We start from the raw sequence: 25729 nt of genomic DNA on the forward strand, positions 1-25729 counted from the left end.
AGGCATGTGCCTCCACCGCCGGTTCACATTTAACTTTCTTAAAAGATGGTATTATTCTGTTTCTATTTATGTATATGCATGTGTACGCAGGTGCCGTGTAGGACAAAGGAGGGTGTTAGATCCTTGGAGCTGGAGTGATAGCCAGTGTGTGGGTGCTGGGAATTGAACTCAGGTCCTCTACAAGAGCAGCCAAGTGCTCTTAACCTCCGAGCCACTCTTCAGTTCTAGACAAGAAGCACAATGTGGGGAGGGGAGAATCCTCAGGTGGTCAAACATCCTTTCTGTGGCAAGGATGTCCAATAGGGAAAAACAGGAAGGCAGTGTGCCAAGGCCTCGGTCAGGCAAGTCCCACTGGACTCCTGGCACTATGGCCTCAGCAATATTATTTCACCTCAATTGCAAATCTCTCCCGAGATGGTTTTGGCTTCAGAGAAGTGACTTCCCACTACCCAACTGAGAGCCACCCTAGTCAGAAAACATTGTCATTTGTTAGTGCACAGTGCCCGACATGCCAACTGGGTGGCAGGATTGGCCACACAAGCAATGGCAGACTTTGCTTTGTGGTGTCAGGGATCAAGCCCAGGACCTCACACAAGAGGCAAACTCTACCACTGAGCCTCAGCCACGTCCCAACTGACTTGCAATACCAGCCTTGCAATTAATGTGCACGGGCACAGGCAGGGCAGAGGCCATGAGGTCAAGTTCATGACGCAATCACAGCTTCTAGCTTATGCTGGAAGGTGAACTCTGACCTTCAGGAAATGGACAAACATCCCATTAACGAGGACTACAAAACAAACCTCGGCAAACTTTTATTTCTATTACCTAGAACTGCTCACAAGGCCAAAGACTTTAACACTGGACACCCCTCCCGCCCACCCGGGGGATACTGAGAGCATCACAGTATCCCCTCTAGACCGTACCCCCATGCTGAGGCCCCTTCCCCTCTTGCCCACCTTCACTACAGGGAGGCCTTTCAAGCCTGGAGGGGGTACTAGTTGCATCCCGTGCCTGCACGGGTGTGAAATGTGGCACACTGGCCAGGCTCCTGTTTCGCCTGGCCCAATGGAGGAGAGTCGGAAACAGTAGCAGCGTGGCCTGGATTTTCCCAGACACCTCTGGGCTGGCACCTACTGCTGGCGGAAGGGGAGGGAGTCAGAATTCACAGTTGTTTTGCTATGTAAAGTGCCAGTCAGTCCTTGGCAGCTTCGGCCCAGCAATCCTTTTAAATCCAGGAGAGGGGACAGATGGGACACTGGGCTCGGGGTGGTGTCCCTTGGAAGGATGACTGTAGACAAAGGGTCCCCAGAGGCCTTTAAGGTTTTACAAGAAAATGAACCTGCTGTTGATGGTTTGGTCTGAGAGCCCAGAGGAAAGCATCAAACCTTGAGAAACTTAAGCCAACCCCTCAGTCTGCAACCGGGAAGTCCAAGAGGCGCAGCAGTGTGGCCAAGAGAAAGAGAACCTTGGTATCTGCCTCTTCCTGGCTGGGCCCTGGTGCCACCTAAGGAAGGCTCTTTTTTTTTTTTTTCTTTTTTTTTGGCAAACATTCTTGGCAGAGCTGGAGGGACCAGAAGAATGGGACACCGGCTTCTACGTGCCAACAGTCTAGAATAGGACCTCCTCCCTCCTAGGACTTGACTCTAGCTCTGTGGGGAGGTCCTCAAGAGGCCAGACCTCATCCATAAGACTCAAATACAGAGCTCATCAGCATTTACTCCCTTCCTCTTCCGACAGCAGAGGGACCAACATGGCTCCACTCTCCAGAGACGGTGTGTGTGTTCTTTGGATATGTTTGGCCCCTCTCCCGGGCCCTACACCAACAGGCATGGGAGAAAAGGGTATGAGGGCAAAGGAGAGAAAAGAACTGAACCAATATTCAGACAACCAAAAACCAGGCTGCCCAACAGAACAGGCTTTTGGGGGAACTGGGCGCACAGACCAGCTGTGAGTCCAACTTTCACATTGATGGGTGGGAGGCAGGTGGGAGGTAAGGAAATCGGAGAATGAGGATGGAGGGAAGGCAAGCTTCCTGGAGTGTGAGTCCCTTGAGGTTGTTGCTCCTTTCCCACAAGGGCAGCAGGGGCTGCCCAGTCCAGGAAGGCCCTAGCACTTGCGGTGCCTGGGGCCCAGCCTGCTGGCACATAAGTCTGAGCTTTTAACCCAGTCACCTTCATCTGTTTTTAGGAGCAGGAAAGAAAAAGGGGCGTGACCCCTTGGGCTTTCCTAGTCTTCTCCCAGCTTCAGGGGCAGAGCTGAGACCCCAAAGTCAGTGCAACAATCCTGTCCAGTCCAGTGAGAAAAAGGAAGGTGTGGCTTGCCTAGAGGGCTGCACACCACGCACACGCCCATCCCCAGCATTCGGTGGATGGACATGAGACAGAAAGGGTCCTGGGTCTGTCTCTAGACACAGAAGTTCTTGCAGAGAGGACAGTGCCCCAGGGTCAGCCGCTCCGGGTGCTGGTCCCGCACAAGGAGGAGTCAGGTCATATAGCGGGTGATGGCACGGAGGGCATAGAGCAGGGCTGCTTGCATTCGGGCCTCAAGGAGCAGCAAGTTCACGTGAACCTGAGGCACAGAAAGAACGAGGCTTGCTGACAGCTGCAGCCCTTCCAGGCCATAACTCCCAGGGCACTCACTCCCCTTACCCACGCCTCCCACCAGCACTGCTGCCTGACCTGGGCTAGGGCTCTGCAATCTGGTGCAGTGACTGCCGAGGAATTCCCCTGTCTGACTAACGGCTTAATCTCACAAATCTAAAAGAAGAGCTACCATGAACTGGCTCCAGGGCAGGATCAAATGTTTCCATACATAGTCTCATTGTGTCTTCCCAACTCTGAAATGCAGGCAGTGTCCCTTCTCATTATACAGAGGAAAAGCTCAAAGATGCAAGGTCACGTGCCCAAAGTCACACTGCTCCTATGTGAGGCTTAAGATTCAAACCTATGCCTGCCAAACTGCCACTGAAGGCCCTGTGGGAATACGCCCCTGAGTATTCGATTTAAATGAAGTCTGAAATCACACAGTGGAATAGGATTTAACCAAGGACAACAGGCCCAGGTTCCCACTGTGACCCTCACTGAGTGCTACCCTCTGGATCTTCTACAGGCCTGGCTTGGCTGTTTTCACGTCCATAATGCTGTTACCTTCTCTGAGTGGCGGAAGTGCCTCCAGAAGAGGTTGTACATCCTGCGGGTTGTCTTCTCCGGGTGGCAGGCCACGGTCTTGATATAAATCTTGAGGTTCCTTTCCAGGAGCTGGTTTACCTCCCCATAATCATAGTCATCATATCTGATAGAAAGACCCGGACAACATTACTCACGATCTGCTCTCAGAAGCAGTACATCCTACCTACCCCACCCTACAGAAGGAGGAAGAGAGAGTGGCAAGAAAAGCCAGAAGGTAGGAGGCAACCCGAAGCCTGGTTCCTCTTAGAAAAACGGCTAAAATCACTACGTCACAGGCTCATAGAGGACCACTCTACGTAACACCGATAATAAGCTTGCTCCGTTGAGCTCTAACTGCGCTAGTCACAAAACCACAAACTACATACTCTGTCATATGCAATACACTGTGTTCATCCATTTCATTTCACTGAGAAGGGAGTGATTTCAAATCCAGCCCTCCTATACTCACTGTTTACAGTAAAGCACAGGAAGGTCAGTGTGTGTTAGTCCTGGAGAACCAAGTGGTTTAGGGGAAGGAGATAGTGCAAATTCCAGACAGGCAAGCTAAGGCCTAGAGAAGGCAATTAACTTGTTCAAAATCCAAAAGCTGGCAGTGAGTCTAGAAGCCACTTGTCTCTCCCTAGTTCAGCTTCTATGTGTATATGGAAAAAAGATAGGGCCAGGCGGTGGTGGCACACTCCTTTAATCTCAGCACTTGGGAGGCAGAGCCAGGTGGATCTCTGTGAGTTCGAGGCCAGCCTGGTCTACAGAGAGAGATCCAGGACAGGCACAAAGCTACACAGAGGGAAAAAAAAATTTTTTTTTTCATTTTACATACCAACCACAGATCCCGCAGTCTTCCCTCCTCCTGCTCCCCCCATTTATTTTCTATTTTTATTTTTAGAGTCCTGAAGCCCAGCTGGTAAACTTGTTATATAGCCAAGGATGGCCTTGAACACCTACCTGATCCTCCTGTCTTTGCTTTCCCAGTTCTGGGGTTACAGGTGTGAACAAAAGCAAATGAGAAAGGAAGGAAGGAAGGAAAAATGGGAGAGAGTGAGGGAGGGAGGAAGGAGGAAGGAAGGAAGGGAGGGAGGGAGGAAAAGAGAAGGAAAAAGCCTGGAGTCAGGGGATTAGCTCATATCTGCAATCCCAGCACTGGAGACTGAAATAAATGGACTGCTGTGAATTCAAGGTCAACCTGGACTATTGTGAGATACAACCTTAAAAATAAAGTTCTGTATGTCTTAGATAAGTCATTCTCTTTGGGGGATTTATCTATGAGAACATGTGTGTGAGTAATCAGTGCAAATAGTGTGCCTAAGAGTAAAACTGGGATGGGGTGGTACACACGCCAGTGATCTCAACACCTGCGAGATCAAAGAAACGGAGGGGTTCCAAATTTGAGCCAACAGACTCCTCCTTAGGGATGGGGAGAGAGGAGCTAGGGGAGGAAAAAAAACAAAACAACAAAAAAGAAAAACAAAACACAACCCTACAAACAACCTAAATATTCAACAGTAAATATCTCACATCACAGCCGGGTGTTGGTGGCGCACGCCTGTAATCCCAGCACTCGGGAGGCAGAGGCAGGTGGATCTCTGTGAGTTTGAGGCCAGCCTGGCTACCAAGTAAGTTCCAGGAAAGGCTCCAAAGCTACACAGAGAAACCCTGTCTCGAAAAACCAAAAGAATCTCACATCACCTATTAAAAAACTCTTCCTAGAAAAACCAGTCAGTGGACAGGCAACATGGCTCAGTGGGTAAGGGAGCTTGCAATCTAGACTGGTGATCCGAGTTTGATCCCTCGGCCCCATATGGTGGAAGGAGAGGACAAACTCCAGCAAGTTTTCTTCTGACCTCCATTCCACATGGATACTGTGCCATACGTGTGTAAGCGCACGTGCGCGTGCACACACACACACACACACACATAAATAAAATAAAAAAATTTTAATTAGAAAAGATTTAACAAGATAAAAATATAACTCACTGTACTATTTCGTACAGAGATGACCACACTTAATATTTTAGTGAAAAACCTCCCACATGCCTGGCTCTTGTTCATAATTTTCCTGAGCCACGTAACAGGTTATGAATGGAAACATCATTATTTAAAGTCTGCTGCTGATGCATATCTGTGCTGTCCTTATTTACTACGAGAAAAGATGTGCTATTTTGAAATTTAAACATGAGTCTATAGCAGGGCAGAGTTGGTACACGACTTTAATCCCAGTACTCGGGAGGCAGAAGCAGGCAGACTCTGAGAGTTTGAGGGCAGCCTGGGCTACAGAGTGAGTTCCAGGACAGCCAAGGCTACAAAGAAACCCTGTCTTGAAAAACAAAAACAAACAAACGAAAAAGGGCTGGAAAGATGGCTCAAAGGTTAAGAGCACTAGCTGATCCTCCAGGGGTCCTGAGTTCAATTCCCAGCAATCATATGGTGGCCCACAACCATCTAAAATTAGATCTTATGCCCTCTTCTGGCCTGCAGGCAGAACACTGTGTACATAATAAATAAATCTAAAAAACAAAAACAACAAACCAAACTATGAGGCTATGTAGTGTATATACATGTATGCACATGTTTATGTTTGTATTCGTGTAGAGGTGCCTGGATACTCAAACACACATGACACCCCAGTTAACAGCTTTGGGACAGCAGGCCTGCAAGCCCAGCACCTAAGAAGCTAATGTAGGGAGTGTCAAGAGCTCAAGGATGGCCTGAAGCATACAAGTTCTAGGCTAGTCTGGGTTACAGAGTGAGACTTTCCCTCCAAACACAAAAATAAGTGAGTAAAATGACCTAAAACAATCCAAAATAAAATAAAAGAGCTTGTCTAGCATGCACACGGCCTTGGGTTCAATTCTCTGTATTGCATGACAAACCAAGTCCTGTTATCTCTGGGAGAGAGTGTAAAGAGTTTAGTTTATAGTGTTTGAACAATGAGCATTCACATTAGCTTTAAACCTGCAAAGACATGAATTCGGCCTAAAAGTTATTATAGGGCAAGAAAAAAAGGGAAAGTAAAAATGACAGAGTGTTCAAGAAAGATTTGTAGCATCCACGTGACCTAAACCTGGGGGACACTTACTCACCTGATGCCAAAGACACAGTGGATGTAGTTCCAGATGGCCCTGCGGAGCATGGAGGTGTCCACACCACTGTGCATGGCAATGGTGTTATAGGTGAGGCTGTAGGCTACCTGAAACTTCTCATCCAGGAGCTGTCCTCCCTCAGGGTAGAGCCGCTGGATCAGTGAGTAGCCATGGTCTTCCCAGGTATAATCCTGAGGAATGAGGGAAGAGGTCAGTGAGCAAGACTTTGGAAGCCCAAGCCTGGCCAGGGACCTCTACGATTCCCACATTAGCTTTGCATAACATCCTCTCCCTGAACCACAGATCTTATACACTGCTTGCGCTGGGCCTGAGAAACCAACCAGGATTCTCAGGAGGACGACATTTGCCTGCCCTGAATTGGGATCTTTTTTGTCTTCATTTCCCTTATGGGTTTTTTGTTTTGTTTTGCTTTGTTTCTTTGTTTCTTCCTTTTGTTTGTTTTTTGTTTTTTTTGAAACAGGGTTTCTCTGCTTTGTTTTTTTCAAGATAGAGTTTCTTTGTGTAGTCCTGGCTGTCTTGGAACTAACTCTGTAGACCAGGGTGGCCTCCAACTCACATAGATCCACCTGCCTCTGTCACCCAAGTGCTGGGATTTAATTAAGTCATGTGCAGTCATGGCCTGGGACCTCATGGGTTTTTGAGGGGAGAAGATATCCCCCTCGAAGGTATCCCACTGGAAGCGCCTGCCCCTGCTTCTATGCAAATCTAAAGCAATGAACAACACCAGCACAGGGAGCCTTACCTGGGCACGGAAGGTAGGGGGGGCCTGAGTCCCCCGACGAGTGAAGTCTTCATATCCAAAAGTGGGGTCTTCCACAAAGCATAGGATGTCTGGGTGCGGAGAGGGCTCCAGGATATCCGCTGAGGGCCATATGAGATAGAGGTATCAGTGAGGCTGCGCCTGGAGCACAGCAGGCCCCCTATCATCAGAGAGGCAACCTGAAGGACAATAGGGGGCCACAGAGAGCCTCTCGCCACACTAAGACATTAGCTGGAGCCACTCCTGGGGAGGAGGAGGCTCCTGCCCAAGAACCCAGGAGGCAAGGCCCCGGTAACAGTAACAGTGGTAGTTCTGTGGCTCAACCTGGGAAAGGCTCTAAGCTTGGCTCCATCTACCTGACACAGGCCTGAAGGGCTGACAGGCCAGGATTCAAAGGCCAAGTCTGAACACAAGGCCCATGCTCAGAACCTCTTGGAAGGAGAAGGCATGGTGTGTGGAGGTGTCTGCTCCCGTCACAAGTGTCTTAAAGACAGAGGTGGCGTCTGTGATCCTGTACCTGAGGGGGTCACCAGCAGACTTTCTGATTTCTCCAGCTCAAAACGGTTCTCCATTTCCTCCTGGGAAGCCCCCTCGTCCCGCAGCAGACTCTCCTGAAGCTGCCTCATGCGTTCCATCAGGGCCTCCACGTCCCGGGCCGCTTCAAAGGCCTGCAGAGAGGACCCTGCAATTACCATCCAGTCCTCTGGAAAACTTTACTCCCTGGGTGACCAGGGAGGACTAGAGCAGTTTCTGAGCCAGCCACCACACTGGACAGCTCACAGTCTGTGAGTCTTCCACAGGGACATTTACAAGGCCATGGAAGAGACAGGTGTCTTCCTTCACTTGTAATTTACAAGGTTTCTGAGTTTTGTTTGTTTGAGACAGGGTATTCACTATTGTAGCCCTGGCTGTCCTCAAACTTAGGAACCAGTGCCCTTGAACTCACAGAGATCTGCCTGCCTCTGCCTCCCAAATGCTGGCATTAAGGCAGTTTCTGTTGATTGGTGGGTTTTTTTTTTTTCTTTAATATTTTTATGTACATTTGTGTTTTGCCAGCATTCATGTCTGTGAGGATGCCAGATCCCCTGGAATTGAAGTTGCAGACAGACAGTTGGGAGCTGCCATGTAGGTGTTGGGAATTGAACCTAGGTCTTCTGGAAGAACAGCCAGTGCTCTTAACCACCAAGCCATCTCTCCAGCCTTGTTGTTTGGATTTTGGTGCTGTTGCTGATTGACACAAGGCTTCATTCACACCGACTAGGCAAACAGCCACCACTGAGCTATACCCAAACCCAAATTTTGTATAGTCAACTGAACAAAAAAATGTCAGACATGGTGACTCACGGCGAGAGGTTAGGGATGTGGGGATCACCATGAGTTTGAGGCTGGCATGGGCCACGGAGTAAGACCCTGCCTCAATATTACAAAACCAAACCAAAACTATCCACAAACACAACAACAACAAAAAAATCAGTAGACACGATGGTGCATATCTATAGTCTCAGTACTACTTGACTCCACAGTAAGTTCGAGGCCATCCCAGGCTTAACACAACAAACAGACATACAGACAGAAACCCCAGCTGACTGCGGTCCTCAGAGGCTGTGTGCTTCACTCTCTCCTCACAATCCGCTGTGGCTAGGTCTTTATCCCCATATCACAAACAAACCAACAAACAAACCAACAAACAAACAACCCCCGAGTTTTAAAGCCAAGCACTTTTGCCGTAGCCTCTCACTGTGAAGAGACAGAGAACCTGCGGTTTCTAGTCCCAGAGCAAAAGCTGCACCAGCTTTCTCCCACACCAAGAACCAGGACCATGCCTTACCCCAGAGTTGTTCAGTGGGTCCCCACTTGGGGGACTGCCTTGCTCGCTGGGGGGCGAGGGGGCCTGTGAGGCAGGGCTGCCCTCTGCATCTCCTTCAGGAAGTATTCCACAGCCAAATACGAAGGAGGCCAGAGAGTGGCAGTGGGTAAGCAGGACCAGAGCTTGGATGAGCTCAGCTAGGGACCAGCTATGCTCTCCAGTCTTCAGTAAGGCCTGGAAGGGAGAGAAAGCTAACCGACTTAGCAGCTGCTCCTGGGCTGCCCCCTTCCGGCCCCAAGGCCTCCTCAGGGTCCCAACTCTCTGCCTATCACACCTGGATATGCTCCTTGGTGATGAGCCATGGCCGATGTGCCAACAACTTGTTGATCTCACTGAGTTTTCGTAGCTTTTCAGGGGCCCGGTGGAGGCCCAGTAGCCATTCGGGGTCACCGCCGGTCTGCAGGAACTCAGTCATGTGGGAGCCCACCAGGTAAGAACACTGGTGGCGGGCAGCTGCCTGTGAAGGGAGTTGATAAGCCTGAGTTACCGTCCCTCTGTGTGCCATTTTGGAAAGATCCCCTTGAGATCTAAGGGGTAGAAAAAACTATGTTCTAACTTCAGCTCTGCTATCAGCTTGCCGGTCATCTGACCCCTTTGTACCTCAGTTTCCCCATCTGCAAAGCACACACTTAAAGTCGCCTCTCCTCTCTTCAAAACCTAAAATTCCATGGACATCATCAGGTAAAGCTAGACACTTCCTTTTCACCTAAAAAAATCAACTCAGAAGAGTCCCAGCAAATGAACCGGAAGCTAGACCATTTGGCCATCCCGAAAGCACCAGGCCCAGATAAACTTACCATGATGGCAATGTAGTGGCGCCAAGAGCTGGCCAGGGGCCCATCTGTGTGCAGCAGCAGATAGTGCAGGCGCCAGAAGCTGCTCAGGTAGTCGGGGTGGAGACCCATCACCACTGCCAGGTTGTCCACCCGTCCTGAAGACATCAGAGTCTCGAGTCCCAGGTGCTGCTCCAGGCTCTCAGCTCCTTCCTGAAGGATCTGCTAGGAAAGAGGAGAGCATGGGTTCCCTTCTGCCCCCATCCAGACCAACGTCTTCCTTGTTCTGTATACATAGTTGTATCATATAGATATCATAGCAGGAGACCAAATCACGTCCAAAAGAGGAAACTGATCAAATAAACACCAATTAGGCAGCTGATAGAACTCAGACATGTCTATTGATGTCCAGGTACTTCATATGTATTAACTCACTCAATCCTCAAAACAGCTAGGAAATCAGAGTCCAATTTTCTTTATTTTATTTTGTAATGATTTTTCCCCACAATGCTGAGGATCAAACCTAGGGCTTCATGCATGCTAGGCAAATATCCTATCACTATGCTATGTTCCCAGGCCCTTCTTCTTCCCTACCCCCCTTTATTTTAAATATTTCAAGACAAGGTTTCTCTGTGTAACCCTTGCTGTCCTAGAACTCACTCTGTAGACCAGGCTGTCCTGGAACTCGGAAATCAGCCTGCCTCTGCCTCTAGAGTGCTGGGATTAAAAGTATGTGCTACCCCCACCCCCCAGCCTCTTTCCTCTTTTTTTTTTTTTTTTTTCAGCGCTGAGGACCAAACCCAGGGCCTTGCGCTTGCCTACCACTGAGCTAAATCCCCAACTCCTCTTTTCCCTTTTTATAGATGAAGATTTAGTCAGAGAAATTAAGAAGAATGGTTGCTGGAGACTGGAGAGTAGCTCAGTGGTAAAATTAATGCTTAGCATGTATGAGGCCGTGGGTTTGATCCCTGGCAATAAAAAGAGAAAAGAAAAGAAACTATAGTTTCTCCTGTCATCATAGGATTTCTCTCCTAATATGGCAGATGCGGACAGCCATGGAGGGTATGGAGATGTGCAGAACACGTCACAGGTCCTGAGTGTCTTCTCATGTAGAGCTGTGTAACTACATGGGACTTTTTTTTTTAAGGATTCAGAGTCTCATGCAGGCCAGGCTGGCCTCAATCTTCTGATCCTCCTGCCTGTATCTCCCAAGTGGTGGGGTTATAGGCATGCACCACCATGACCACTTTTGCGGCGCTAAGGATCTAAGCCAGGGTTTTGTAGATTCCAGGCAAGCACTCTAGCATCTGCACTGAGAATATACCACAGCCCCTTTTCCTCTTTTGTTCCTTTTCTTCTTATTTTCTTATTGTGGAGCTGCGTACCAAATCCTGGCCCTCGTGCATGGTAAGCAAGTGTTCTACCACCGACTTGCATCCCCAGCCCTGATTCATTCATCTAACAGACAGCTATCCAATTATGAATCTCCTTAAGTGTTTGAACTTGTCCTGTGAGGTGAATACTATATTTTCCTCCATTAATAGATGAAGAAACCAGATCTGCTTGAAGTCACAGATCTGATAAATGACAGAAACAGGATTCTAATCTAGATGAACTCCAAGGCCTGTTTCTTTGCTTTTTTTTTTTTAAATTATATTTGTACTTTCCCTTTTTTTAAAAAAATAAGAGTTATTTATAAGTGAAAAAATAAAATACAAGAATAATATGTGAGGTTAAAATGCTGGAATATAGATGTAAATACCAGCGATGGTTGTTTACCTTACATCACAAAGGAGGGGGAAGAGCAGTCAGATGTTTTGTTAACAGGCCACAAACCATTTGGTTGGCCTACACGGAAGACAGCACAAACTGAAGACCAGACTAATCTACACAGGGAGTTCTAGATAGGCCTAGTAGAGAAAGACCTTCTCAAAATTAGAAAAACAGGAAATGAAAACCCATCGCTGAATAACAAATTCCTCTGTATGTGTATTCTGAAGGCATTCCCATGTTACCAAGCACTAGAATGCAAGCTCCATAATGGCAAAAAAAAATTTTTTTTTCAATACAGGGTTTCTCTGTGTAGCTTTGGAGCCTGTCCTGGAACTCAAACTGTAGACCAGGCTGGCCTCAAACTCACAAAGATCCGCCTTCCTCTGCCTCCTGAGTGCTGGGATTAAAGGCGTGTGCCGCCGCCGCCGCCGCCGCCGCCACCACCGCTGCCGCCGCCGCCGCCGCCGCCGCCACCACCACCACCACCACCACCACCGCTGTCACCACCTTCACCCCCACCACCACCGCCACCACCGCCACCACCTCCACCTCCACCACCGCCACCACCTCCACCTCCACCGCCACCACCCAGCTATGACAGATTTTTGTCTTTCTTATTCTCTATCCCTGGTTCCTAGGTCGGTGCCTGACACCAAGTCACAACTGAATGAATAGCTATCTGTTAAATGAGTGGATGAGTGGGGGCTAGAGATACGGATCAGGGTGGTTGGAACACTGGCCTAGCGTGTGTGAGGCACTAGATTTGACTGTTAGCACAAAGAAAAGTAAACACCTAACAATGAGCTAGATGCAGTGGCCTGCAGCTGTCACCCCAGCATGAGGGAGGCTGAGGTGGGAAGATCACCCACTGCGAGTGAGGTCAGCCAGGCTGCAGAGTTAAGACCCTGTTGCAAAATCAAAATAACAACAGAGTGAAGGATGAACCAATTCTGTAGATGAAAGATTTCCCTGCTCTAAAGAACACAACAAAAAACAGGCTTTGAACCATGACCTTGGTTATGTGACCAAAGGGAGCTTGCTTTCCCTTCCCCATGCACCGCCCCACCCTTTAGAGACAGTCTTTCTCCTTATCCCTGATAGACCTAAGCTATGGAGCCCAGGCTGGCTTCAAAGCTAGAGCAATCCTCCTGCCTCTGCTTTCCAAAGTACTAGGATTACAGGCATAAGCCACTGTGTCAAGTGAAACCAGTGCTCTGGACACCTGAAAACAATAAGCAGATGCTAACTTTAGAGCATATTTTTTTTTAAGATTTATTATTTATTATATACACAGAAGAGGGCACCAGATCTCATTACAGATGGTTGTGAGTTGCCATGTGGTTGCTGGGAATTGAATTCAGGACCTCTGGAAGAGCAGCCAGTGCTCTTAACCTCTGAGCCATCTCTCCAGCCCTAGAGCATATTTTTAAAAATATATACACTTTTATAAGTGATCATAGGTCAGATGAGACATGGAGATGTCTCTTGTCTAATCACATAGAAATAAGCACTAGTTTGGGAATCTCAAGTTTGGCTGTGTCACTACCATTTCACACACACAACCCCACCCCAGCCCCAGGGTTTCTCTGTGTAGCTTTGGAATCTGTCCTGGAACTCACTCTGTAGACCAGGCTGGCCTCCAACTCATAGAGATCCGCCTGCTTCTGCCTCCCGAGAGCCACCACTGCCTGGCTTTCAAGAGCAAGTGCTCTACCACTGAGCTAAATCCCCAACCCCTTCAAGAGCTTTTTTAAAATTTTTTTATTTTTAATTTTTATTTATTTTTATTTTTATTTTTTTTTTAATGAAATTGAATAAATCAGGAGTGGTAAAATAAAAGATCATGACCTACCCATGTTCCACAGCTTTTCCTCAGAGGGACCAAAGGCTCCTACCCCACTTCAAACTCACCTCCTTCACTGGAATGAAGGCACTGGGTCCTCGAGGGCCTCGCCGGGCCCGGCCCTCCTGGTGTTCCTATGGAAAAACACATGGCGGTTATTTGGCAGGAGGAGGCTGGAGAGGCCTATTTGCCAGCTAGCCTCCTTCTCCAACCCTGGGACACTGCGTTTCTAAACTACCTTCTTGGTACACCCTGCATGGAGGAGCCAGGGGGTAACATTTAGACCCATTTGGTGAGTAGCAAGTGGGTGAGAAAGCAGGTAAGAGGGCACAGCAAGGCTGACCTGCTCAGAACTCATCAAGAACCCGGAAACTCCGGCATGGTTAAGTGGGAGCAACCAGAGGAAGGAAATAAACTAGTGTCATGTTGCCTATCTCCAGGAGGCCAGTGTCTTTGCAGTCCTAGAAGCCAAAGAGACTGGCTCGGTGGGTATAGATACTTGCCACCAAGTGTGAAGACCTGAATTCAATCTCTGGGCACCCACATTAGAAAAAGACCTGACTCCAACAAATTGTCCTCTGGTCTCCCAACACACACACACACACACACACACACACACACACACACACACACACGCACGCACGCACGCACGCGCAGTGTGATTTATGCATACGCCCATTTTGTAAAAGAAGAGATTAGGCCATAAGTGGTAGCACTGTTTGGGGTTTTTTGTTTGTTCGGGTTTTTTTTGTTTGTTTGATTGGTTTTTTTGGTTTTTTGAGACAGGGTTTCTCTGTGTAGCTTTGTGCCTTTCCTGGAACTCACTCAGTAGCCCAGGCTGGCCTCGAACTCAGAGATCCACCTGCCTCTGCCTCCCGAGTGCTGGGATTAAAGGCATGCACCACCACCGCCCGGCTTGGCAGCACTGTTTTTAATCCCAGCACTAGGAGGCAAAGATAGAGGATCTCTGAGTTTAAGGCCAGTCTGGAATACAGAGTGAGTTCCAGGCCAGTGAGGGTTACATAGTGAGACAATGTCTGGGCCTCATGGGGAGGCCTTTTTAAAATAAAAACCCTTTATAACCACCCTACATGCCTATGAAGAAACTTCAATTCTTCTCAAGTAATCAGTTTTCTCACTCTTTTTGTTTGTTCTTCAATGCTAAGGATAAACCTAGGCAGGACGCTTGGTGGCCAGGCACCTTCTACACTGAGCTGCACCTGTCACAGCCCTGCAAACAGTCTCTGTTTACCCTTCCCACCATGTCTTTTAGGCTGTCACCACTCTGAGCCTCACAACTGTCCCAGCCCCCACCACTCTGCCCTCTCCTCACCATGCACTACCCAGCACCCAGCTGATACCTGTAACCAGATTAACTTTCTCAAGTATGAATCTGATCCAGTCACTACAAACCCAAGCTCCCCTTACCAAAGGCTCCCGGGGAAATAGGGGCCCAGGCAATCCCTTTGTAGCTGACCAGACCTCCCAGGTCTACTGTGAGGTCTGCTGTCTGTGACCCCACATTCCCAGTGTTTCTGCTTCCCCAGGCTCCCCGCTCAAGGCCTCGTTCAAGCTGCTTTGCTCCCACGTCACATTTTGCTCTGTGAGTGAAAACAGAAAGCAGAGTGGCGGGGGACGGGGACAGGATGACGAAGACACACTCCAAGTGGGACGTGCAGGCTGGTGGCAGCCATTCTGACTTGAGCTTATTTGAGTCAGAGCCGTGTATTCAATGAAGCTGCTTCTCCTGCTCCTAGAGATGAGGTCTGGGAGAACATTCTATTTATTCTCTTAGTTGCTGAATGTCAGCATGGGGCTCTCCATACCAGGCTTGACATAACTGACCCAAATAACAGTTCTGCCTTCACTACAAAGGGACTGTCCCCCAGACCTTTCTTCTGGCAAGATCCAGACTTAGTACTTCAGATGTTCAAGGACCCAAAACTATACTCCAGCCTTTTATTCCTTAAGTGGCCAAAAGTCTCCCGGAGGAGAGGAGACCTCTGGGGTCTACGAGATAACAAAAGAAAGAAGTAAGGAGCCTAGAGGCCTAGGTGTGCCTACTGGTTCTGCGGCTAATTTGCTGTGTGGCCTGGGAAAGTTACTTAGGCTCTCTGAGGTCTGAATCCTGAGGACAGAAGGAGACTAGACTGACATCCCTTTTTTTAAAGACAGTTTCTCTGTGTAGCCCTGGTTGTCCTGGAACTAACTTGCTTTGTAGACCAGGCCGGCCTTGATCCACCCACCTCTGCCTCTCGAGTGCTGGGATTAAAGGCTGCATGCACCACTGGCCTCCATGCAGGCCTTCAACCCACACTTCTAAGAGGGAGCAGGCTAGGCTGGTCTGAGGGCACACAGAAACACAGTCCCCAAGCACTCTCCACAGCTGCTTCCCTCCTCCCTTACTTGAGAAAATGCCCAACAGCTCCGTCTGGGAGATAAGAACTGCTGACTCCACAGACTGGGCCTCCCTCATCCAGAGGACCTGAGGGAGATGGCCGAACACCTGTAATACCAGCACTGGGGAGGAGGCCGAGGCAAGAGGATCAGGAGTTTGAGGCCACTCTGGTCTACACAGTGAGATGTTGCCTCTAAACAAGCAAACAAAACCACTGGGGTGGATGTGGAATATGCAAATATTAAAATTCTAAGATGAAAAATTAAAATGAAAAGGAGAAAAAAGAAACCATAGCAGCAGAGGCAGAGAAGTAAGGGCCTCTGGATGTTCTGGAAAGAGACGGCCTTAGGATCATCTGAGTCTCAAGTCTGAGCCAGAAGACAATAAAGGAAGGAAACCATACATACCCCTGGGTCTTAAGAGATGGTTCTAGACCCATCAGTATTTCCCAGCAAAATTAATAATAATAATAATAATAATAATAATAATAATAATAATGTAGAGTTGACTAAAGATAGCTTTGGAGGCTGGGTCCATAGCTCCTCTGTGGAGTGTTGCCATGGAGGGAGCCGAAAGCACAGCTCAAGTAGCCATGCTGCACAAGGCCTGGGTTCAAGGCTTAGCACAAATAATAAATAAATAAAATAAAAATCGATAGCTCCACTCATCAGTTAGCTATGTGAGCCTCAGTTTCCTCCCCGAACAATGGGACTTGCACTGGGTAGCCACAGGGATTTAATGGGACTAAGCCACACCATTTACCTCAGCACATCCACCAGGGAGAGCATTAACTTCATTGTTATTTCAACCAAGAACTTCTCTGTGCCAACGTCCATTAGAACCCCTTTGTGAAGCGGTATATTACAGGAACCAAAGTCCCACCTCCAGAGAGGGAGGGGAGACACTGTTGGTGTCATTTAGCCATTACTCAGGTACAGAGTACAGTGCTGAGTGCTTTCCAGGTAAAATCAGAATTAATTTGTCCAATTTTTTTTTTTTTGGTGACTATATTACAGGCAGTAAGAATACAGCTGTGAAAAGACACCGTCCCAGCCAGCTTTCATGTCATTTCAGTTCCCAGGGAGAAAGCAAGCACACGATGAACTGGGTGAAACAGCAGGCTGAGTAATGACAGGGTGGGAGCGTGTGCTACCTATTAAACTAAATTTTAGTGTAACAGGACAGGAAAAACCACCGGGGAGGTCGCTGACCTGCCAGGTAGGTTGCGAAGGCAGCAGAGCCTTGTGAAGATGGGGAGGACACTGGAAAGTCCTGAATGCAAGACTAGAGTTTGGAAACCAGTATCCTGAATGCTCCCTCGACCTTGACATGGGGCAGGTCCAGGGGAAGCTGGAGGAGCAGGCTCTCACTGCCAAGAGGTGGCACCATCACATCAGCCCCCTCCGGTTCCCTGGGACTGACTGGGTGATAACAGCAGTCATTCCGGGTTCTGCCAGCACATGCACTGAGTTGGTGTGTACTTACTGTCAGGATCTGAAGGGAAAAGCTGTAACTACAACTTTACAGATGAAGGTGCAAGTCACTTCTGGTCACTCGGCTAGGAAGGAAGTGGGAGGGGTGAATACAGAGCAGGTTCCTGCTGGCATGGAAGCCATTCCCCATGCTCAACAACCAAGATTTGTGAACCAGCACCCAGGATTGGCCAAGAATGGGAGGCCTCTTATCTGCTTAAGCCTTAGGAATTCACTACCCCCAACCCCTTCCAGGGGAACTCTTGCCTTGAGGGCACAAAGGGTCTAGTTTCCTGTTCTCAATCTCTGTCTAGTACACTAGTCTAATACTAGTCCAATAGAACTTTTGGGCCTGGAGCAACCAGTTAGTGGTAAGACTGTGTTCTACTCTTTTTTTTTTCTCCTGAGACAGGATTTCTCTGTGTAGCCTTGACTGTCCTGGAACTCTCTGTAGACCAAGCTGGCCTTGAACTCACAGAGATCCACCTGTCTCTGCCTGGGATGCGCCACCACTGCCTGGCTCAACAAATAAATCTTTTTTTTTTTGAAGCTGAGGACCGAACCCAGGGCCTTGTGCTTGCTAGGCAAGTGCTCTACCACTGAGCTAAACCCCCTAACTCTTTAAAGAGTACAGGGGCTGGAGAGATGGCTCAGCAATTAAGAGCATTGGCTGCTCTTCCAGAGGACCCGGGTTCAATTCCCAGTACCCACATGTTAGCTCATAACTGCCTCTAACTCCAGTTTCAGGGGACACGACACCTTCACCCAGACATACATGCAGGCAAAACATGAATGTACATGAAATAAAAATAATAAATTATTTTTTAAAAGAAGAGAAAAAGAAAGAAAATGCCTCTACCAGATTGGCCCATAGGCAAGTCTGTGTGGGGGACATTTTCTTTAAAAAAAAAAAAAAAGTACAAACAGAACTTTCTACATGGGGGAATGTTTTGCATCTGCACTGTCTCATACCCATGGTGGTCCTTGGCTGTTCTTCACACCAAGCATTTGAAATATGACTACAACAACAAAAATCTTGAATTTTTGCTTAACAATCTGAATTTAGCTTAATTAGTTACTTTTTGGGACAAAGTTTTGATATGTAACTTTTAAAACTTTCAATCCCCCTGCCTCTACACCACACTAGTTCTAAATTTTGTTTTGTTGTTCTGCAGGCAGGGGTGGAATTCATTTTGCAGATGTGAACTTAGAGCAAGACTCCTAATTTAGCCTCCTCCTAGATGCTAAGATTACAGATGTGTGCCACCATGCCTGGAGTTACCAGCTTTAAATTTTGTCAGATGTGGCTAGGAGGTGCCTGCCATATTGAAGAGCACGGGTTCAGCACACCTGAAGAAGGAATGATTCCAATCCAGCTTTAGAGACAAAGACAGGGAAGCCCATAGGGGGCAAGTCACCAGTGGCTTTTCCTCCATTTCCAACAGAGGGATCACAAGTCAGCAGGAACAATGAGGTTAGATGGCTCTCCAGGAGGACTCACTAGGGGGTCTTTAGACCCTAGGTAAAAGGAATTACCATTACCGGCCTCGGGGGAACTCCACCTGGCTCCTAATTCAATTTCTAGCTAGACAGTAACTTTTGTGTTAAACTCAAGAGCTCCCGTTGTCCTATTTACATCTGATCCATATCAGTTTGAAGGTTATGGGGGATATTTTTCATAGGGGAGTCAAATGCCTGGCATCTCCAAGGCCCTCCCTTTCCACTCTACCCTAACCGTTTCTGGAAATGGCTTCAGACCCGGCCACTGAAACTCAGCACAAACTGATTTCCTAGAGTGCTGTTCACCAGCTGCAGTGGCCCCTCTGAGTGGCCCAACCTTTGTTCTTGTTCTCTGGAGTCTGCCAGCCCCAGGGCTCAGCTGGAGACACCTAAGTTGTTCTATGAGCTGGGAAGGTCTGGTACCGCTCACTATCTGTCAGCTGAATCCAGAAAGGAGCCTGGATAAAGACATAGCAACAGCCCCGCAGAGAGGCAGGCAACATGGACTGGGCCCCAGGCTAAAGTACTTTACAGGTTAGATCTCACCAACACCTATTTCCTCTCAATCATCCTGAGACAAACAGAACTTGTTGTCCCTTCTTTAGAGACAAGGGTCCTAAGCTCCGAGTGGTCCCTTTCTTATCCAGTGGGGCTTCAGAGCCTCAACAGTCCACAAGGGTCAATTAAACACTTAGTTGCAAAGGACTGTGAGCCCTGCAGGGAGTCACTGGTCCAGGAAAGGGAGTCAGAAATAAAGGCCTAGTTTATGTGGAACTAGCTCACAATGAAGAAGAGACTGGAAGCAGTGTGCAAAGGGATTCATCTAAAGGAAAGCTTTTCTGAGGAAGTGGCGTTTGAGGAAGTTATTTTAGAATCCAATATGTTTTTTTTTTTTTTCTTTTCAAGACAGGGTTTCTCTAGCTTTGCGCCTTTCCTGGAACTCACTTTGTAGACCAGGCTGGCCTGGAACTCATAGAGATCCACTTGTCTCTGCCTCCCGAGTGCTGGGATTAAAGGCGTGCGCCGCCCGCCCAATATGGTTTTGAAAACATACCACTCAAGGCAAAAGTCTTGGACCTTTCTGGAGACAGGCATATCTGAAGGCCTTGACACTTTGAAAGTGGGTCTGCAACAGTTGAAGAACTATCCATCTGGCCCTTCCCTGAGTCCTGACACTATAGTCTGGAAGATGGGCACCCTGTCTTCTCAGGATTCTACTTAAAGCAGACACCTTTAAGGACATCTTTCCATCTTCTTTTTATTTTATTTTATTTTGTAGCCCTGGCTGTCCAGGAACTGGCCTCGAACTCAAAGAGATCCACCTGCCTCTGCCTCCCGAGTGCTGGGATTAAAGGCCTGTGCCACCACCACCCAGCTCAGATTGTCTTTTGAGGGAGCAGAGGATGTAGAAACGTGCGAGCACTACCAGCTTTCTCCAATACTGTAAAGAGACGTTCTTAAATCCAGTGTTGGGGGACACCTGCAATCCCAACACTCAGGAGGCTGAGGTGGGAAGACGGTCATGAGACCAGACTGGACTACAGAGTGAGATCCTGTCTCAAAATGGGGGGATTGGGGAAGATTTCCTCTAAGGCACCCCATCTCACTTGGATCCTACCCAAACAACCTGAGATTTTTTTCCCTACTAGGGACTGTGGAGAGAGACATGGGCTGGCTCTCCCTCTCAAGCAGCAGAGAATATTCAGGAAGTCCCTTGAGAGGCACTGGGGGTGGGGAGAGGATGTCTGCTAAGCCAGTCTGACAGAAGCTAGCATTTTAAATGCAATGGCATGTTCCCTGCAATAAATATGTTCCAGGCACACAGCTTTAGGCCTTTACTTGTATTTTAAGTTAATTTGTTCAACAATCTCTTAGAGATTCCATCAAATCCCTAAGCAAGAGACTGCAGTCAAAGCGATCAAGGGGCCAGGATAACCCGGCAAGGAAGTGGTGGGTGGGACTAGAGGCCAGCACTCACCCCAAAGCTCAGGTGCTCCCACTAACAACCGTGTTCACAAAGCAGACAGACAAAAGTGACCAGGAAAGGATGGGCAGGAGCGAGGGGTCGTTTCTTCACACAGACTCTTAAATCATTTGGAGGAACCACCTACCACGATGGAGAAATCCCAGACATGACACTGCGCAGACAGGGGCAGATTTTCTTAGGGTCCCGCATACAACCTTAAGACTAGCACTCTACCCATTAGCACTCGCCAGCTCTGGCAACACACCAGCTCTGGCAATACACCTTCCACACTGTTCCAGGCTTAGAAAAAACAAAAACAGTATCTTCTGCAGTGCCAAGCATTCTCCAACATCCTCGACATACACAGGCCAAAGTATGAAGGTTAAGTTAAAGAAGTCTCTCTCTCGAGCCCTTTTGGGCTTCAATTTTCTCATTCTGTAAAATAGGGCTCAGTGCAGTTTGTATTCGCTGTCTTTATCAGACAAAACCTGTACCCTGGCATATAGTAGGCACTCCATAAATAATAGACGGCGTTCATTGTCGAGTCTGCCGGGAGGAAAAGGGGGCTTTGTAACAGCATTATACCTTGTCTCCCTGCTAAGTCCTCTATTCTCTGAGGAAAACAGCAAAACAAACTTTGAGGACCCCGCAACATTTTATAGGAAGCAGCCTGAGACTTGTTAGTCTTCGGGAGTCGGGACCGAGGGCTATCCGCTTTCTCCCCCAGCTTTGGCCGCTGCCGCCGAGGATCAGGCGGCCAGCCAGACCCCTAAGGCACTCGGGCCAATTTCAAGATCGGAGGTGCAGGTGGGGACTGGGGAAGGGGATAGATCTTCGCTGCCCAGTCCCAGATGGCTCAGTCCCTTCATTTCGCGGTCGGTGCAGAAACCGACCCTAGAAAGAGCTCCTGGCCCGCCTGCCCCTACCCAGAGGAAGGGAATCTGCGGAAGGAGGCGGGGAGGAGGAGTGGTCGGGTCTCTCCGGCCGGGATTTGCCTGGACTTGAAGACGCTCGCTCCACCAGAGCACAAACCCAGAGAGCCACGAGGAGGCGTCCCCTCTCATTGGCCGGGAGTCCGAAGGAGCCACGGAGGTCTCCGCAGCCCCCTCCCCCACGGGGGGGGGGAGAAGCGAGGGCAAAGGGAGGGGAGGGGAGAGAGACGGGAGGCTGCAGTTGATGCAACCTTAGTGCCAGCTTACGTGCTCCCGGACCCTAAGCCCGGTGGGAGCACCAGACTTAGCTCGGGACAGCCCGAGGCTCCGCTGTGGCTGGAGGAGAGCGGTGTCGCCCGGCGGCTGCTTACCTCTCGGGTCCCGGGGCCCGCGACGCCGCCCCTGGCGAACGGCAGGTAGCCCTTGATCTCCGCACGGCACTCGGAGTCCGCAACGATCATGGTGTGCGTCAGGACCCAGCCGCGGCTCGTCCGCGCCTGGGGCACCCGAGGGGCTCTGGGGCGGGCGCTCGCAGGAGGCCGGGGCTAGGGGTCGCCGGGGAAGCTCGAGAACCCCGGGGTGTCTCTCGGGATGCCGAGAACCGGCGCTACCAACGCTGGACACTCCTTCCAGCGCGGCTTGGGGAACTGCGGCCGCCCTCGGAGGCCTGGGGTTGGCCGCGGCGCGGGGGTTTTCACGGCCCTGAGTGCCTCGGAAGTCCGCAGTGGCCAGCGCTGCTCGCGAAGCCGGCGCTCCTCAGCATCCCCACCGCGGAACTGCCAGCGCTCACCGGGCTCTGTCAGCCCGCTGCGGTCCCTGGAGGAGGGCGGGGACAAAAAAGCCCCACGGAGCAGCCAATCCGATGCCTGTTTCCCGGAGAGGCGGGGCCGACACCGCCCTCCGGAGCCCAGCGTCTCTCCAATCAGCATCGAGAAGCACCTGGGAACTCTGGGAGCTGTAGTTGGCCTCGCACAGATGCTGCAAACTTTTGCAAGTAGGGTTGGTTAGTCAGACCTCTGGCAATAACCAGATGAGAGTGACAGCCCAGGGAGTCATTAGGGCTGCGTGATGAAACGGGACTTCACTGGGCTGGGCCAGACAGCCAGGTGTGAAATCCCGTCCGAGTAAGTTCTTCAGCTTTCCAGTTCCTGGAGGGACTGGTTAGGGCTGCAGAGAACCCTTAACCACATCCAGTTCTAATTATAGATCAAATACCACACATTAGAAGGCCGAGAGCCACCACCCTGTCCCCTCAGGTCTTGAGGAATCTGCACCTTCAGAAGCACTAAACCAAGGAAATCGCCTGCCTTACTTGCGGAGTCTCCGGAAAAGCCCTTGAAAAAATACCCTTGGCAATCTCCAACTTCATCTCAACCCTGGTCTGACAATTTCCCCTCCTCTGCCTGGGTGCCTCCACTCCTGTCCTCCACCCTGCAGGCAGGCACTCCTGGAAACGCTTCTCACTTCTCTCTTTCCTTCCACTGCCTGAATGTGGGTGCCCCCCTAGTTTCTGTTTTTGTCCCTCATTTTTCTAGGCACTCACCCTCATCACTTCTGACACTCACCTCTCCTTTGGCAAGGAGATTGGCTCTGGCAGACCCCCAGCACTTTAAGCTTGATCCAGCCAGTCACTATTTTCCTTCAGGCCTCTCTTTCTTTGTTTCAAGTTGAGTTCTCTTTATTCTGGTCAAGGAGTCCTGGACAGGGCCAGAGCTGACTGGTCCTTTCAGACCCCCTCTGAAATAGTCTGAGTTTAGGCTTAAGATACCAACCATGGTCTTCTGACTAGGTCTAATGTCTTTCTAGCTTGGGTGGAGAAGCCCCCCCCACACACACACACACTCCTGAGCGCCCCAAGCACTTGGGCTGGGCCTTTCTCTCTGCATTTTTTGTTTTTTGGGTTTATTTTGTTGTTGTTGTTGTTGTTTTTGTTTTTTGAGACAGGGTTTCTCTGTAGCTTTGCAGCCTGTCCTGGACTAGCTCTGTAGACCAGGCTGGCCTCGAGCTCAGAGATCCACCTGCCTCTGCCTCCCGAGTGCTGGGATTACAGGCGTGCGCCACCACTGCCCGGTCCTCTCTGCATTTTAATACTTTTCACGCTTTACCCTGTATTATCACTTTCTGTATATTGGTCTTCCTGAAACTTTTGATTATAAACTTGTTTGAGGGGGTTGGGGATTTAGCTCAGTGGTAGAGCACTTGCCTAGCAATCGAAAGGCCCTGGGTTCGATCCTCAGCTCAAAAATAAATAAATAAATAAATAAACTTGTTTGAGGGCAGGGTCCACATTTTGACATCTTTTCCACCTCCTTGTGCCCCTGCCACAATGTCCTTCTAGTAATAGACCCTTGGTCCCTGAATGTCCCTTTGGGTTAAATTCTCTTCTAAACAACTCCATAACAGATTCAGCTTTCATTTTACAAATATATACTCTGTGGACCAATGCTGTGGTACAGGATTCAATTAGGATCACAAGGCCTTGGGTTCTAGTCCCATTACCACACAGACACACAAACAAAAATAATTATAATGGTAATGGCCAAATTAAAAAAAAAATCCAGTGGTATTTCATCAGTTATCAAATAAAGCTACGCCTTTAGGTTGATCCTCAAGGGCTGCCAAGATGGTTTCAACCCCTTCTGCAATCTTATCTGCCACACTTGTGACCCTTCAACTTTTTACTACCCTCTGCAAGTTCTACCCATTTGGGTTATATGGAGAATTCAAGGCCTTCATCCTGTTGTGGCCCAAAGGAAGCCTCCAAGATGCCTCTTCTCCCAAAAAGCCTTCCTCAGCTCTGCTGAGAGTCATTGTGCACACTCCTCAACACTTTCAGCCTCCTTCTAGCCCTGTTTTCCAAACTCACTGAGCTTCCTTAAGGTGTTTACGAGTCTCACTGCTTCCTTCCAGTTAATGGGCTGTGTTACCAGCCTCTTACACAAAGCGAGGACACTTCAGTTTAGAAAGGTAAAACTGATTGTCTAGGTCATGAAGCATCTTCTTTTGACTGCATTAAGCTGTGGGAAAAAATGGCTGGCAGTGGAGGCACAAGCTTTTAATCCCAGCATGTGGGAGGCAGATCTCTGAGTTTGAGCCACCCTGGTCTACAGAGCTAGTTCCAAGAGATCCAGGACTAAACAGAGAAACCCTGCCTCGAAAAATGAAACAGATAAACAAAAACTTCATTCAAGGAAGGAATCATGTCTATCTCTGTATCTCTCACCCCACTGGCATGTGTATTTAATACTTTTTTTCTGTGCTGGGGATCAAATCAGGGTTTCACACATGCTAGAATGTGCTCCTCTGCTGAGCTACACATCCATCCCCCAAGTACATATTTTTGAGTGAATATGAGTTATTGTCTTCACAAGAATAATCCTTTAACAAAGATGGGCACAGTGGTACATTCCTGTAATCCCAGCAGAGACAAGGGAAACCTGAGCTACATGAAGAGACCCTGTCTAAAAATAAGAGGACACTGACTTTCTGATCTTCAGAGATGTGATAACAGGCTGCACTTCCAAAGACAATGATTTTGTGGAGGAGACACTAGTAGTCCAACGTGGATGATGTTTTGTGACCCAGCTTCCAAAGAATGAATACAGAGGAGATGTAGGCTTTGAAAATTATTCAGCTCTACCAACGAGAGTCCAGGATACACCTGTTAACCCATTATAACTCTCTGCACAACTTCCTTAAGTAGGTTTTAGGTCCCCATTTGGCAGACGACAAAACTGAAGCGCTCAAATGGTGCGCTGGCCCAGGTCAGGCGGCTTAGCAATATGCAGAGTGTTCAGAGGCAGCATGACGTCATAGCAGAAACTGCCACACCAGCGATTTGAGAAGGCTGGGAATATCTACGAGGCAGGCTGGCACTTGTAATTGATGCCTAAAGCAGATATATTAATTAGGAGTAAGAAACATAACTGTAAAGTGGCCTGTAATGGGTGTGTCCGCTCATCTTCTTCGTGACAGGGCTTCTACGGAAAGCTAGGATACTATTTGAAGATGCTGGGGCAGCTAGAATCTGAGCAAGAGCAACCAGTATGGAGGTGGGGGAGAAGGCTGAGCTGCCTCTACTCAGAAATCTGCTCTTTCCCTTCCTCTTTCATTCGGTAAATATTTTGGACCCTGTTGTGTGTGCCAGTCGCTGGGCTAG

General features: G+C 48.9%; 1 protein-coding gene across 2 annotated transcripts; it reads right to left on the reverse strand.

Moving 5' to 3' along the window:
* Positions 1-876: 876 nt before the first annotated feature.
* Positions 877-22382, reverse strand: Sesn2 (sestrin 2). Of its 2 annotated transcripts, none has more exons than XM_036179692.1 (10): positions 21942-22382; positions 13371-13436; positions 9711-9911; positions 9188-9370; positions 8875-9087; positions 7564-7714; positions 7029-7147; positions 6266-6456; positions 3147-3291; positions 877-2568 (listed from the first exon to the last, which is right to left on the reverse strand). In XM_036179692.1, exons 1-10 carry the CDS (start codon positions 22029-22031, stop codon positions 2482-2484), a joined length of 1446 nt encoding a protein of 481 aa, XP_036035585.1. In that variant the 5' UTR covers positions 22032-22382; the 3' UTR covers positions 877-2481. The 2 variants fall into 2 exon arrangements, with proteins under 2 accessions (XP_036035585.1, XP_036035586.1); XM_036179693.1 differs by having other exon boundaries at positions 1529-2568; positions 9711-9908.
* Between the last annotated feature and the right edge of the window lie 3347 nt (positions 22383-25729).

Source organism: Onychomys torridus, chromosome 2 (assembly GCF_903995425.1).
Source record: "Onychomys torridus chromosome 2, mOncTor1.1, whole genome shotgun sequence".
Lineage (NCBI taxonomy): Eukaryota > Metazoa > Chordata > Mammalia > Rodentia > Cricetidae > Onychomys > Onychomys torridus.